Here is a 16,192-nt window from a genome sequence, read left to right as displayed (position 1 = left end):
GCCTAGGGTTATTTTTTTAATTTGATAAGTTTTCAGATTATTTTTTGTTGATTTCTAAAATTTCTTTTTAGCAAATTAGAGAAGCAGAAAGAGAAAAAGAGAAAAGAGGAACAGAAGAGAAAAATTGCCTTTTTGTCTTTCAGTATAGATGAAGGAGACGATGAAGATGGTAAGTTATTTCAGTTTTTAGGGGTCTGATTACACTGTTCAAATATACTATAGTGCAGCATTATATGTTTTGGGTAAGATGGCAGCAAACTTTGAATGACAAAAATAATCTAGTATTGTGCATGTTTTTCACAAAATAAAAAATTTTACTTTTCAGAATAAAGTTCAGCATCATTAAAAAAGGAAAGTGAAGCAAATGAAGCATCTGTTTTGAAAGTAGTGAAAGACATTAGGGTTTTTTTTTTAGCAGCCAATGATGACCTTAAGTAGCTGCTTATTTGTGGATTTTTCTCTCTTTACGGTCGGCCTGCCTTCAGTGTAAAACATTCTCTGATGGGTTGAGCTCCGTTGACTGACTCTGCCATTTGGGAGTATTACCGTAATGTCCGGACTATTAAGCGCACCCAAATATAAGCTGCACCCACTGAATTTTACAAAGATTTTTATTTTGAACATAAATAAGTCGCACCTGTCTATAAGCCGCAGGTTTCTACTTTACACAGGCTTTAACGAAAGAGAGTGTCTGTTACACGGTGTAATGGGTGAAATATGTTGTGGCTCCTTTAAGATCAGAGCGCCATTTTGGGAATAGCCTGCCGCCGCATTTTTTTTCGGTATTACTGCAAGACGAGGAATATGTCCTTATTATTTTCTGATGCTCATTACTAAGTTTCTTTGACTCCTGTAACGCTGTTGCCAAGAAAAATAAAAAAGCACGAGTTTTGGAAACCTGTCTGTGCTTATATGATTTCTGTTGCAACTGAAGTTAGCGAGCTCTCCCATGACCCAGACTCAACACGTTACAACGGCTTGTGTCTAAACAGTAGCCGACAAAGTAAGTCATTGTATACTGTCTTCCTTTCACAACAATTTCTCTCGAGAGTTTATCTTTTGACATCGTCGTGCGTTTAAAATTTGCCACCGGTGGAAGCTTTTCTCCCGATGCTGTGCAGCTCAGAACACAGGTGAAGTGTGTTTTTTTCATGCCCGGTTGTTTTCAGCGTGACGAATGATTCTCCTTTCCTGTAGAGAGTGCAAATGAGAGGCAGGTCAAACGTCAGAGGAACCTCATCCATATTTATGATGTGCTGAGGGCCGATTCAGTGGGAGCGCATCCGATTTAATATAAAGATTTTCAATGTTATGGGGCTCAGTTTTTTGGCTGGAAGCTTGTGAAACCGGGAAAAACCCAGGAAAAATCCATAAATTAGCCCCTTCGTTGTTTAAGCCGCGGGGTTCAAAGTCTCAGAAAAATATTTTCTTATAGGCTTATAGTCCGGAAAATACGGTAAATGTTTTTGCACAGAAGCTTGGGTTAACACCAAAAAGCTGCCATCTGAACAGATTTTTATGTAATGTTATGATAAATCAAATGCAGAGAGCTTACTACAGGCACCTATTTTGGCAAAGTTGCCATGAAATTATTCTATAAACCGTCCCTAAGTTAAAGCTGAAATAATGTAAGAATTACAACAAGTAGTTGTGAATAATGTTTAGAAAAATATGATTAAATGATCAAAACTGATCATTTAATAAAAAATGTATGAAAAATAATGAACATGAATTATCAACTACTGATTAGTTTGCTAAATCCCTCAGATTAATTGATGAGTCAGATAAAAAACAAAAAAAACAACACTTTTTTGGTGAAATGTTTTGCTAATTAGAACTATATAAAACCCCAATTTAGGGTGTTTATGTATAAAAGTATACTTAAAAAAAAGCTAAATCCACATATTGAGTAAATCTTTAATTAAGACATTATAAAGTATGTAAATGATTATAAAATATAGTATGAAAGGTGAAGCAATTTGTTTAAATTAACATTTGTATTTTTTTTAATGATAATTGAAGATGGCAAGTTGAGAATCATGCATAAAAAATGTATTTACGAAATACAACAAAACTAAATATTTTTTGTTTAAAAAAATACATACATTTTGTTCAGTAAGAATTTGCTGAAAAGCACAACAGTGACTAAAAATGTAATTGTTTACTGCTTCTGTTATTTGCTGCTTTTAGATTGTGTTTGTTCGCACCGTTTTTAATTGAATCCATCACTGTCGTAAACGAGGTGATTGCGCAACCTGATGCTTGCGAGTCTCGACAGAACAGATCCAGTGCGACTGTCCCGAAGATACAAACAAACAATTTACTCAATAGAACTTCATTAAACTGCACCATGTTCACATAATGAGGATTACACAGTTTTTGCTCACTGTGCTGATGTTTTGCATTCATCCGTGACACCAGTGTGTTTTCTTTTCACGTGCATCACTGTGCTACTTGACTATGCCACACACGCTCAGCTTTGCATAATTTGCAGGTTACAGTGTTCTTTGTTGCGTTTTAATATAAAATGCTCCCATGCCTTGGATGACTTTGGACGCACACTTTTTCCTGCTTCCGTTTGAGCCTGTATTCTCTTCTATTTCGCAAGCTGTGCTATCTTACCATCACACTAACCCATAACTGGAGCAGCCCAACTAATCGATAATGGCATTGATAGTTGACAATGTATTTAATTACCGATTTTATCGATTAGCTGTTGCAGCCCTAATGATCTCTAGTATTAATCTCTAGTCTCTAGCAGTTTGCTGAACTCTAGTTGACATGTAAAGCACTTTTGAAATGTAACATACAGTTAGAGTAATTTTAAGTGCTGCTCAAATACAATTTTGGGTATTTGGAACATGTTGTTGGTCCACCCAATTACGATTATAACAGCTTATGAGGTGCCTTGTGCTGTTGATTGCCCACTAAATGCTGGCTCTTTTAATGCTGTTAACCACTTCGGTAATCTGATCAGGGAGTAGGAGCAATCAAATATCTTTCCACATTTTAGTTTGTTCAGGGGTCACCATATACATATTAAGTTTGTATCAGAGATAGTTTTTGCAATTAGTGAATAAACAACAGTAAAGGAAAAAATTTAATATCAAACATACCGTAATATTCACATACTGTTGTATAGACCAGTAACTGCAGATTAAACAACTAAATAACTCTCTAAAGGTGTGATTAGCCGACTAAAGAACAATAGAGTATGGATTTTGGATAGAACATGAGTATGAAACACATAAACAACTTAAGCTTCTACATTATAATACCGAAGTATAATAAATGTAAAATATGCTAGCAGAATCAGAAACATATTTAAACAAGGCATGGGTCACGTGCGTTTTACATATTTAGAAATATTAGCAGAACACCTGTTTCACATTGCACAGAAAAGTGACTCATATTTGCATAGTGCCGTATGTGCATCCGTGCGCACATCAAAACTGTGAGCACTAGGGAGTGCGCAGCACACATCCTACATATGTATGAAGTATTTTGTTTCATGTAAAGCACTCTAAAGTATAAAACACAGCAGCCACACACTGAAAACTATATAATTTAAAGAATTCACAACAGCCGCCCTCATATTTGAGCCACAAATGTTTAAAAGTCTTTCTTGTCATCTTTAAGAGCAGACAATGGAATAATGCAAATGACTGCCCTGGTGATGACATTGACGTCTTCTGTTCTCACACATCCATTAGTACTGACCATAGTCTTGGAACTTTTCCAATAGGCCACTGTGCCCTGGGAAGTTGTGGGTCAACTATTAAGACTACCAAACCCGCTGTAAGAGTTTTTTCACGTGTCTGGAGTGTGGTTAGGTAGTTCCTTGTAAACTAAGTTTCTGTCATTTGAATCTCAATGGCACAAATGGATTCATGCAGTTTTGAGTCAGCATTACAAAGGTTTGTGCTACAGTCTGACCTGCTCTCCTTCAGTCTGTCATGTCTGGCTATGAATCACAAAAGAGCAAGCAGGATTGCATCCACATCCATAGTGTTTAGAAGCTCTATGTGGACAGCTCTTGTGGTGAGGCATTTGAAAATGATACCCAGCCCTTCTCAATCTTTTTGCCTATTTTAGCTTTATAAGGGACAGAACAGTCCACTCCTGTTGAATAAAGAGAGCGAGGGAGAGAGATGCCTGAGAAATCTGCCAAATCTGCCATTTGTGGTACTTTGGCTGAGCCTTCCATCGTTGACAGGATTAACAGTTCAGCTGGTGGTGTTGAACAGCTTGCCATCCCCGCAAGGTCCAGTATTGCCTTCGTAATTCTGCACACAGCTATTCATTACCTGGGTGCAACAATCGCTCATCAAAGTCTTTAATAAGAAGCTTTTTTGCTGGATGCTGTGGATCTAGCATTATGGGGTGAATCTGTTCAACATCTTGGTTTTCCATTCTTTATAATCGTCCCCCAACTCTGAGCATTCTGGATCCTACTCTGGAGCAAGACACATTAGCCAACTGTGGTTTGGTGTAGTTTATGTGCTTTGAAGGCTGATATTTCCTCAAAAAATGTCTAAGCTTCACACTCTCTCCGTAGGACACGTTCTGCTTTACGATGATCAATGAACTGGTTGTCTGATGGATCCATCCATTCTTTTGAATAGACTTGTCAAGTCGCCCCCACTAACTTCCATGTGCTGAACCGAGTAGCATCCGGAGGTGCTTGAGCTAGATCTGTATTTGTTAAGGCAGCAGCTAGTAAGACTCTTCAGTTTAGGTAACACGTCATCCCTCGGCTGTGCCTTTTGGCTAGTGCTCGGAACTCAATTTCATAAATAGTGGTCCCTGACTCCAGCTGCAAGGCTCATCTTTATGATTTAGCCACAGCAGCTATGAGTTGCATTGGGGTAATGTTAACTCCCTTCTTCAATTAATTGGCCACCTGAACTTTTTCAGAGTTCAATCTTTATGCTCCCTAGCAAATTAAGACCATTTTCCTAATTAATGCTGAAATGCTGAAACCCTATTGTTTTTGTAGAGATTTTTATTATTATTATTCCACCCTTAAACTGATTGTGCAGACCAAACCGTAAGGAATAAAGACTTGAAACTTGGACAGATAGTAAAGTATAGTATATATATAAAAACCCGATGCACTTGCTTCTTAGTGTTCAAAGGGTCACAGAAATGTTCAATGTAGACGTGACTACTTTGACAAAAATGGCAATGACTCATGAACTGATGATATGTTTATCATGACATTGCCATTTTATATGACCAGATATTGCTGCCTATAGACATTTGGGTGATTCGGATCCATGCTGATAAGTTTCATTAATGTCCACAGGGAATAAAAGATTGAAGTGCATCTGGTTTTCGATGTCCAAGTTAATTTTTAAGTTATCGAATTGTAATCTAATGCGAATACCAAAAGGATAAAAAACTGCTTAATAGGCTGGGTTATTTTTGTTTGCTTTTAGTTTGGTAGCATATTGAAGTGATAGCTTGAGAGAATTTTGAAGTGATTTCTCACTGGTTTGAGTATACACACTGGAGGCTGATGTCATTCATCAGAAGGGTCAAATTATTGGCCTTTATGAAGTAAAATAACAATAATAATAATAATAATAATAATAATAATAATAATAACAACAATAATTAAAATAATAATAAATATAGCTGCAAGAAGTGATTAGCGGGTTCAAGCAAATGAGGTATTCAAGGTCATAATGAAATAAAAGTTGGAACATTAGCAACATTTTCTAACAGGTGCTCACATGTAATTGGCAGATTGCGGCCATGTTTTTTGAGATACACAAAATGTCCTCATGAGATCTTATGGCACACACTGCTTGCCCAGTATCAAGTCGATCGGATGAATGTTTGCATAGGTGTAGACGTTTTTATCTTAGGTTGTGGCGCTAAACAATCTCATTCCAGTGACACGCCTACTTTGAAACTTTTGGTGACTTTTAATAGTGAGTAGAAATGTTTTTTTTATTTTTTTATAATTTTTTTTGTATAATTTTGATAATCACTGCCCAGTGAACATTTCTGAACTGAGTTAGCTCCAATTAGATGAAAAGCCTAGTAGTAGTTCGCAGGAAGTAGGTTTTTAACATAATTAAGAATAATTCATGAAGGATTTGATTGACAGCAGTGGTCCTTGAGGCGAAATTGCTCTGTTCGAGATCAATAAAATCTTATGAAATTTAAGTGTACGTTTAAAAGATCGTGCAATATACACTCATTTATACACTTGAAAAACACGATATCGCCCCCTAGTGGCCGATGCTATTCAAAATTCATACAGACTTTTAGTGCCATGGGTCGAACATGCCTACCGAGTTTCGTTTTGATCGGCTTCCACTGACCTTGTCTAACAGGTGCTCCAATGTCTTTGATGGTTGTTTTTTGAGATACACAAATGTCCTCATAAAGCTTAATGAAACAGTCAATAGATATTTTCTTTGTTAAGACTGAAGGATTTCAAGTATCTGAAAGTTTTGAGTCTAGGATGTATCTTTTACGAGCTAGGGCCAGAAATGTGTAAAAAAAATTTTTTTTAAAGCTCTACCATCTGGCCAAGTTTCCTTACAGTTTGATCTGCACAATCAGTTTTAGGGAGGAATAATATTAATCTCTACAAAAACAATAGTGTTTCAGCATTTAATGCTTAACCCCCTACAAATCTCTACAATAACAATAGGGTTTCAGCATTTCATGCTTAAACTCATAAAAACAGTTATTGTGAAGTAATTTTGATTTGTTTTGGTCCTGATAATTATGTGAAAAAATACAAACAAGTGTGCAAATCAAAGTGTTTTCTTTTTTAAAGATCTGCTGCATTATGGACAACAAAAGCTAAAATACAAAATATAAATATAAGGTAAAGTTAGAAAATATTAAAAAATGTAAGCAGGCAGGAATAGCTTGTGTACATGTTATGAAGAAATTATTCATCTACCTTGCCACAAACATTACAGATTTGTATAATTGCTGGAACATGGTTCTGGTCCCACTGAATTGTAGAGACAGTTGTGCACCTCATGTTGAAAATGTGGCAGTAAATAAGGTGGCAGTGTGCATATTCTGTGCTCAAACTTTTTCAATATGCTATAGTGGCATAATTGTGGTCTGCCTGATGTGCTAACCCCTGCAAAGTTTTGCCTATTGTGTGCAGCAAATTGGATGACTGAGCAGATAGTAAGCACATTGGAGTTGTCCAGGGACCAGCCGCTAGTGGCAAGAATGACAAGTGTCTGTGCATTTCCTCTTTACTCCGTTGTTGTTTGCTTTCATGAGTTCCATTTTTTTCTTTGTGCTCATTTGCTAATCTGAATAGCCAATCGGAGTTCTCTTTCTCACCAACGAACTCCGCCGCTTATTCGACATGCAGAAAACAGCGGACACTGTCCGACTAGAGCCAACAGTCCTCACACTGAGAAAACTAAAGCCATTTGATGAAGTGAAATTCTTCCCTCAGACCTTAAAACTACTGTCAGTTATTATATATTAAACAAGTTACAAGGGACATGTTACAGCAAATAATTAGATGAAATGTACACAAAAATCTCCAACACACTTAAAGAAACAGAAATGCACAGATCTTTGTATTAGAATTAGAAAGTTGACTTCTGCTTGTGGCCCAAGAACAAGTACTGTATTTCTGTCTTCTGTCAGAAATATAATAATTTTACATTATAATAGCATAACAAATCCAAAATGAAAATAGTTGGAAGTGATTTAACAAAAACTGTTTTCATTAACCTGCTTATATTATAAATAAAGTGCTTTGGGTTTACAAATGTATTTATTTTTATTTATATTTACTTGTTATGCTAGTTTTATGAAAATTACCATATTATTACATTTCAGCTTTTGGTATTAATTTGACTTGTTGCTATTTGCTAGACACCGCAGTTAAGAAAAATAAGCTGGGGAAGAACCCTGATGTCGACACCAGCTTTCTTCCAGACAGGGAAAGAGAGGTAAAGGTTTTTAATTATTCAACACTTCCTTACCAGAAGGCTACAATGTATAAAAGAGACCTAAAAAAATAAACATACCAGCACCAGTGAACAAATAACAAACATAAATAAACAAACACACAAATGACAAATCATGTTTATGCACATGCAAGTTTTTAAAAGCACAGCCTGTATTCTTTATGTAAGGATGAGTTTGGTTATTCAGCTGAGACACCACACTGTGACCTTATTCTGGACATGTGACAAGACTAGCATTTCTTAGCTTCCTGGTATGTTAATAAACATGGCCAGAACTGTGACAGAAAGAGGCAAATTGACATTAAACCCTTTTTGTATGTTGATTTCACAATCCAGCATTATCTCCTCGTTTATATTGCTTCATTTTATTTTTATTAAACATTTTTGTAATTCTTTGCTCTGTCTAGACATCAGCTGTTCCTTTTTCTGGTGGCTTCATGATTTTGTCTTCTTTTGCAAAGGAACCTTGACCTTGCAGACTGCCACTTACAGCTATATATATTTTTGTTTCTACATGTATTTTTTTGTTTACATGTGCATTTACAAATGGATTGTGTGTTTTTGTGTGTCCAGGAGGAGGAAAATCGCCTCAGAGAAGAGCTTAGACAGAAATGGGAGCGGAAACAGGAGAAAATCAAGGGTTGGTAATCTGAAAATAACGATTGTAAACAAAGTTTGGACACATCTTTTTTATTTTATTTATTTATTTTTTTCCCTTTCCTTCCATCATCATTTACATTGTTCCAACATTGTACATTAATACTAAGGACGTCTAAACTATGAAAGAACACATTGAATTATGTAGCAAACAAGAAAGTGTTAAATAACCCAAAATATGCTTATGTTTTTGATTCTTCAAAGTAGCCACCTTTTGATTTGATGACAGAATGGTCTTCCAACAATCTTGAGGTTTCCAGGGGTGTTGAGTGATTCTTGGCGGCTTTTTTTTTTCACTCTTCGGTTAAACTCATTCCAAACAATCTCATTTGGATTTATATCTGTGGATTTTGCAGGCCAGGTCATCTTACAAATGGCTCTAACATAACCAAAAAGGTGTTTTTGGAGTCAATGTCTTGTTGGAAACAAACAAAAAAAAAGAATCCCACTAAGTGAAAACCAGGTGTGATGGCATGTCCCTGCACAATGCTGTGGTGTGCCCTCAATTTTGACTACCGTATTTTTCGGACTATAAGCCGCTACTTTTTTTCCCACGTTTTGAACCCCGCGGCTTAAACAACGAATCGGCTAATATATGGATTTTTCCTTGGTTTTTCCCGGTTTCACAAACTTCAAGCCAAAAAACCGAGCGACATAACATTAGACCAATTAAATTTCCAAACGGAAACGAAAAAACACACCTCACCTGTGTTCTGCGCTGCACGGCTTCGGGAGAAAAATTTCCTGAAAAGATAAACTCCCCAGAGAAATACAGTGGTACATTGACCTACGAGTTTAATTCGTTCCATGGTCGAGCTCGTATCTCAATTTGCTCGCACATCGCATCAGTTTTCCATATTGAAAATACTTAAAATGGCATTAATCCGTTCCAACCCTCAAAATGACACCCTGTTTTTATGTTTCATGTTATTAAATTGGAAAATACATTTCTAAATAACAAATCTTGTATAAAAACATAATAGAAAGAGAATGTAAAGATATAATTAGGTTTTATTCAGTGTATTTTCCTTGGAGATGAGACGACTTGAGCTAATGAAAATGCCGGTGGGGTGGGTGTGTGTGTGTGCGTGTGTGTGTGTGTGTGTGTGTGTGTGTGTGTGTGTGTGTGTGTGTGTGTGTGTGTGAAGGGGGGGTAGAGGCAATAAGCGGAGGCGGAGGGAAAACTCGTTTTACTATCACTCCTGTACACTACGTATCCCTTAACCTTAAAGTTTTTCCCTTTCATTTTTTGCTTATCTTAATTTTCGTCACAATCTTCGCTTCCTGGCTTCGCTTCGCCATCTAGCAGCGGCGTCTCGAGCTCGTATCTTAATTTTTTGCTCGCATAACAAAGCAAAAGAAATCGACCAAGTGACCACTCGTACCTCGGAAAACTCGTACATTAATGCACTCGTGGGTCAAGGTACCACTGTAGTTGTGAAAGGAAGGAGGAAGACAGTGAACAATGACTTTCTTGGTAGGCTACTGTTTAGATACAAGCCGTTGTAACGCGTTGAGTCTGGGTGAAGGGAGAGCTCACTAAAACTCCAGTTGTAACAGAAATCATATAAGCACAGACAGGTTTCCAAAACTCTTGCTTTTTTATTTTTCTTGGCAACAGCATTATGGGTTAGTCAAAGAAACTTAGAAATGAGCATCAGAAAATAAAAAGGACATATTCCTCAGTCTCCAGACACGCAGTAATAGCGGAAGAATGCAGTGGCATGCTATTCCCAAAATACCGCTATGCTCCTAATAGAAGTGCAACATATTGCATTAAGTGTCTTTCGTTAAAGCCTGTGTAAAGTTCATTAGTTTCAGTGTAGACACACTTTACTCACCCCTTTGCCCAAGACAACTGATGGTCTAAAGCAAATTAAGAAGGCAAGAAATGTCACAAATTATCTTTTGACAAGGCACACCTGTGAACTGAATCCATTCTAGGGACTACTTCATGGATCTGATGAGAGAATGCCATTAGTTGGCAAGCAGTCATCAAATCTAAATTTGAAAAAGACCACTATGAAAGAACATGTATAGAATAATGTAGTTAACAAAAAGTGTTTGTTTACCCAGAACACCAGGATGTGTTTAATATAGTTATATTAAACACATCCTGGTGTTCTGGGTAAACAAACACTTTTTGTTAACTACGTTCTTTCATAGTGGTCTTTAGTATTTATGTACAATGTTATGAAAAATGTATTCAAACCTTTGACTGGTATATGATATTTTAGACTCTTAACTTAGACCCAACATGAGCCAGAATGCAACTGTGCTAAATAAGTAAAATTAAAAGGGGAGCTAGTGTACTAATCTATAAACTATAGCAAAATATAATAAAGTTGACTTTTGTCCTGTTCAGGGGAAGAAATAGAAATTACTTTCAGGTACTGGAATGGATCTGGACACCGGAAAATAGTCAAGGTACTCACAACCGCAGCATGACAGCAAAATATTATTTTGTCAAAATATCTTTTTCCAGGGTTTTCATTTGAGCTTGAGATCAAATGATAAAATGTGATTTTTTAAATTAAATTTTTGATATTTTCATCTACGTATTCTATGTGTTAACTAACTTTGAACAGGGCACCTGTGGTGGCTTCACCACTAAGCTTATGTAAACAATCTCAAATCTTTTTGCAACTTATGGCCTCTATATTTGCCATTAAATGGTGGACTGTGAAATATTCTTTTACCATGGAGGTTTTTGAGGTTGCTGACATTTGTTTTGTGGTTTCCTTCATAGCTCTTAATATGCTTTCAACTTTATCAAGACTGTTTGTTAGTTTACCAGTGGTTTAAAAAGAATACAAATTGTTTTACTGGTTATGCCTAATGCTTGTGCAATGACAAGCAGTTATATTTCCACTTTGTCAAATGATTTTAAATTTTTTTTTTTTTATAATTAAACAGGCAAATAAATCAAATAATATAATTAAAATTAAAAAAATTGCATGCATTGGTAAATAAGTTAACATTGCTTTTTTGTGCTGATGTTTTTTAAATGGATTTTACCTCTTTTGTGTCTTCATATCTCTGACTGTAGATGAAGAAGGGCAATACTATTCAACAGTTTCTCCAAAGAGCCCTGGAAGTTCTGAGAAAAGACTTCAGTGAGTTAAGGCAAGTCAACCTAAAAAATATTGCTAGTATTCAAAAGCTTGCTTCCAGGTTTGAGACATGTTTAGCCTGTGTTTCTTATTGTTTTGTGCCTTTAAAATATCTATTTTTATCAGTCTGTGTTAGTTATTTATATATATATATATATATATATATATATATATATATATATATATATATATATATATATATATATATATATATATATATATTTTTTTTTTTTTTAATAAATGCAGAAGAAAAGTTTTAGCCTAAACTTTTGTCATTCAGTTGGATTTAGGTTGCATGGTTATATTAATCTTGTTTGTGTAAGAATTAGATGCAGTCATGATAGAATTAACTCTTGTTCTCAATCAGCAAACAAGATTTAGATAGCAAAGTCTTCTAATATATAATGCTGTAAATGCAAGGGTATTAATACATTACACGTTGTTTTCTTGTCATTGTTAAATCCTTGAGTGGAAAACCAGGATGTGATAGACAATACAAATATACTGAGCATACAGTTTAATCGTGTACATGGCAGTATAGGTGCATGATGAGTCATATACACACAAAGGCCTGATTCACAAAGGTATAGAACATTCCCTTGTGCTAGGGAATGTCTTGACCTTCTGCTGGGGAACAGGTTCTCTGTAGAGAACAAAGAAGGCAGAGTGTGCTGATGATTAGGCATATTAGGACATTAGCTATTTATGTTAGGTTTCTATTTTCTGCTATGACTTCTGATGTATCTGATCTTCCCCCGCAATTATTTTTCTTTTATTTCTATTCTTTTCAATACAGACCTTATATGTACTATTTCAATATTCACAAAATGCAGTGTTAACAATTACCCAATTACTTCTGCTGAACAAAGGAAACCATCTTTTAATTTTATGGTTTTATGTATCGGAAAATACAGTATCACCCAAAGGTGAGTACACCCCTCACATTTTAGCAACCATTTTAGTATATTTTCTCAATGGACAATACTATAGAAATAATACATTTTATTTTATTATATTTTAGTCAATGTGCAGCTTGCACAGCAGTATAGATTTGCTGTCCTCTGAAAATAACATACAGCCATTACTGTCTAAATGGCTGGCAACAAAAGTGGGGATTATGTTCTAAGACTAGTTAATTTTAAATGCACCCCCTATAGTACACCCCTATAGTACAGTAGTGGATTCATCTAGACATTGTCACTTTATAAACGTAATAGTGTACAGTATTTGACCAAATTATTTGACATACTGTAGTTTGAAATGTTTTTTCTAACGTTCCTGAACATTCGGTTCTGCTGTGGATTCCCGCGAATTTTAGGATAATTCGCAACTTGCTGTTAGTTAGGTTCCAAATGAGAACCCGCAAATTTTCCGAGCCACAAGTTTCGAACCGCAAATTATCGGGGGTTGACTGTACACCCTAATTGAACATGCCCAAGTATCAGTATTGTGTGTGAACACCATTGTTATCTAGCACTGCTTTAATCCTCCTGGGCATTGAATTAACCAGAGCTGCACAGGTTGTTGCTGGGATCCTCTTCCACTCCTCCATAATTACATCAAGGAGCTGCTTTTCTACCTTCCGCTTTAGGATGCAACACAGGTGTTCAATAGGGTTCAGGTCTGGAGCAATACTTAGCCACTTCTTCACTTTCAGCAGCACTCTGGCAGCACTCATGCATCTGTTTTTTTGAAGCCAGCTTCTGCACTTGAAGCTCAGCTTCTTTGATCGACCCTTGAGAGGCTTGTTTTGAGTGGAACCTGACCGCTGGGTTGTTACGATCTTCTTATAGCCCGGGCCATCTTTGTGGAGAGCAACAATTCTAATTCTCAAATCCTTTGCCCACGAGGTGCAATTTTGAACATCCAATGGTCAGTATGAGCACTTAAAGCACCATATTTTAACAAGTACAAGATACACAAATTTGTATGGTCCAGTCAAGCTGACAAAAACATGGCCTTGCATAGTTACATGACGTACAGCTGTTATTACTTAGGATGTGCTCACATTTGTTGCAAGCTATTAAGAAAAAAATGGCTGCATGTTGAGTTATTTTCAGAGGACAGTAAATCTGTATGGCTATACCAGATGCACATTGACTACACTAAAATATATCCAATTTTCATTTCCATACTATTGTCCTTTGAGAAGATATACTAAAATGGTTGCTGAAATGTGATGGGCGTAATAAAATCATCTGGTCCTCATAGAGGCTTAAAATTATATAAATACAAATTCACATGAAGAAAAAAACATGAAATAATGCACTGTGTTATTATTATTATTATTATTATTATTTTTATTTTTTTTAAAGCCATGTGTGAAAAACTAAGTAAAACTTTACTAACTCTAAAGGATTTAAGAGGCTAAGTACAACCCCACTTACAAAACTGTTGGGACACTGCGTAAAATTTTACTAAAAACAGAATGCATTGATTTGCTAATCTCATAATGCCATATTTTATTCACAATAGACAACACAGACAGCATAATAATCTTAAAATGTATTTTTTTAAGAAAATGTTTAGGACATGTCTGTGGAGTGGAATTCACTCCCACAAGGGAGATTCTGCTGAAGGTATTTACTTTTGCATATATTGTGCACAAAGACACACACACACACACACACACACACACACACACACACACACACACACACACACACACACACACAATGTGTAAATTTACATAAAACAATATAAAGCTACATAACAGCAAAACACAGAAATAAGGACTAAAGTAAGATGTCCTCGCCACTTAAAGTGCATCGTGTGCAAACAGTGCAAGACAAGACAGTGCAAAAGACAAATGCACAAAACACAAAATAGCGCTTCCAGTAAACCTACTGTGTATTATACAGTACAGTGTGCACAAGAGAACTGGAGTGTACTTGTAAATAAACACAAAATGTAAACATAAAAGGTCGTGCAAAACAGCGATGTTGTAGTTGTGTAATAATAAAATAATATAATATGGGGGGTACTGAAACATGGATGTGTGAAATGAGTGTGTGTTTGAGTTCAGATTTGTAGTAGCTCAGTAACACACATTTGAGTGAGTGTGTGCGTGGGAGTTCCAATTCATTTCTGTGTGTTGAGGAACCTTGGAAAGGCTTGAGGGAAAAAACTGTTGCACAGTCTGGATGTGAGGGCCTGAATGCTTCGGAACCACTACACCTTGATGGTAGGAGAGTGAAAAGTGTGTGTGAGGGTTGTGTAGAGTCGCCCACAATGCTGTTGGCTTTTGCGGATGCAGCATGAGGTGTAAATGTCCGTGATAGATGGGAGAGAGACTCTCTCCCAGAGATTCTTAGCTGTCTTCACTATTCTTTGTAGGGCCTTGCGATCTGAGACAGTGCAGTGCCCAAACCAGGCAGTGATGCAGCTGCTCAAGATGCTCTCAATGGTCCCTCTGTAGAACGTGATAAGGATGGGGGAGGGAGTAGGCTCAGCTTCTCATTCCGGTGCTAAGGGAGAGTTGTGTTGAATGCTGAACTAAAGTCTATGAACATCATTTGTGCATATGAGTCCTTATTGTCCAGGTGGGTGAGGGCAGATGGAGGGTCGTGGAGATGGCATCGTCCATCGAATGGTTTGGAAGATACGTGAACTGCATGGGGTCCAGTGAGGGTGGAAGCTGGGTCTTGATGAAACTCATGACAAGCCTTTCGAAGCACTTCAACATGATGAGTGTGTGTACGATTGGATGATAGTCATTGAGACAGGAGACTGTAGACTTCTTCAGCACAGGGACGATGGTTGTTGACTTGAGGCATGTAGAAACAACGGCACTACTCAGGCATATGTTGAAGATGTCGGTGAAGACATCCTTTAGCTGTTCTGCACATTCTCTGTGCAGAACAGCTAAGCACTCTGCCAGGAATGTTGTCAGACTTCCGTGGGTTAACTCTGCATAGATTTTTTTTCACTTCAGCAGTGGATAGACAGAGCACTTGGTCGGTGGGAGGAAGGATGGTCTTCCTTACTGCCATGTTGTTTTGCACATCAAACTGGCTTCAGCACATCTGAGATCTGAGATGTTGCAGATGTCCAGACCTCCGCGTCGCCTGCAGCAGACTAATGAAGGGGGAATCGAAAGCGACCCCTGGTCTATAAAATGAAAGTAGCACCATTTTGGAGCTACTGCCACACTGCCATCTTAAATCTTTAGTACATGATGGCTGCAACACTTCTCAAAAAGGTTGGGGCAGAGCCATGTTTACCAGCAACCAGTTTGCCAAGTTTTACATTTCCTTAGTCTTTTAACAACAGTCTGCATTGGTCTGGAAACTAAGCAGATTATTTGCTGGTGATTTGGAAGAAGAATGTTGTCCAATTCATGTCTGATAAAGGATTCTACTTTCTCAACAGTCCTGGGTCATCTTTGTCATATTTTTCTTTTCATGATGCACCACATTTTTTCAACTGGTGGAAGGTCTGGACTGCAGGCTG

The 16,192-nt window shown here is 36.9% G+C and overlaps 1 protein-coding gene and 1 long non-coding RNA gene across 2 annotated transcripts in view; one reads left to right on the top strand and one right to left on the bottom strand.

Moving 5' to 3' along the window:
- Positions 1 to 16,192, bottom strand: part of LOC310742049 — a 101,912-nt gene that overhangs the window by 26,107 nt on the left and 59,613 nt on the right. The window lies entirely within an intron of this gene.
- LOC310715014 (protein FAM50A-like) overlaps positions 1 to 16,192 on the top strand; it is a gene marked incomplete at its 3' end in the record, with an annotated part of 34,571 nt that overhangs the window by 10,945 nt on the left and 7,434 nt on the right. The window contains exons 4-9 of the mRNA XM_083521163.1: positions 72 to 195; positions 859 to 1,003; positions 7,876 to 7,952; positions 8,544 to 8,610; positions 10,993 to 11,054; positions 11,677 to 11,753. Coding sequence (XP_083377289.1) covers positions 72 to 195; positions 859 to 1,003; positions 7,876 to 7,952; positions 8,544 to 8,610; positions 10,993 to 11,054; positions 11,677 to 11,753 — 552 coding nt within the window. The remainder of the gene's footprint in view (positions 1 to 71; positions 196 to 858; positions 1,004 to 7,875; positions 7,953 to 8,543; positions 8,611 to 10,992; positions 11,055 to 11,676; positions 11,754 to 16,192) is intronic.

Source organism: Silurus aristotelis (assembly GCF_946808225.1).
Source record: "Silurus aristotelis genome assembly, chromosome: 19".
Taxonomy (NCBI): domain Eukaryota; kingdom Metazoa; phylum Chordata; class Actinopteri; order Siluriformes; family Siluridae; genus Silurus; species Silurus aristotelis.
The sequence above is the reverse complement of the archived record's forward strand: the minus strand, read 5'-3'. Positions and strand labels throughout refer to the sequence as shown.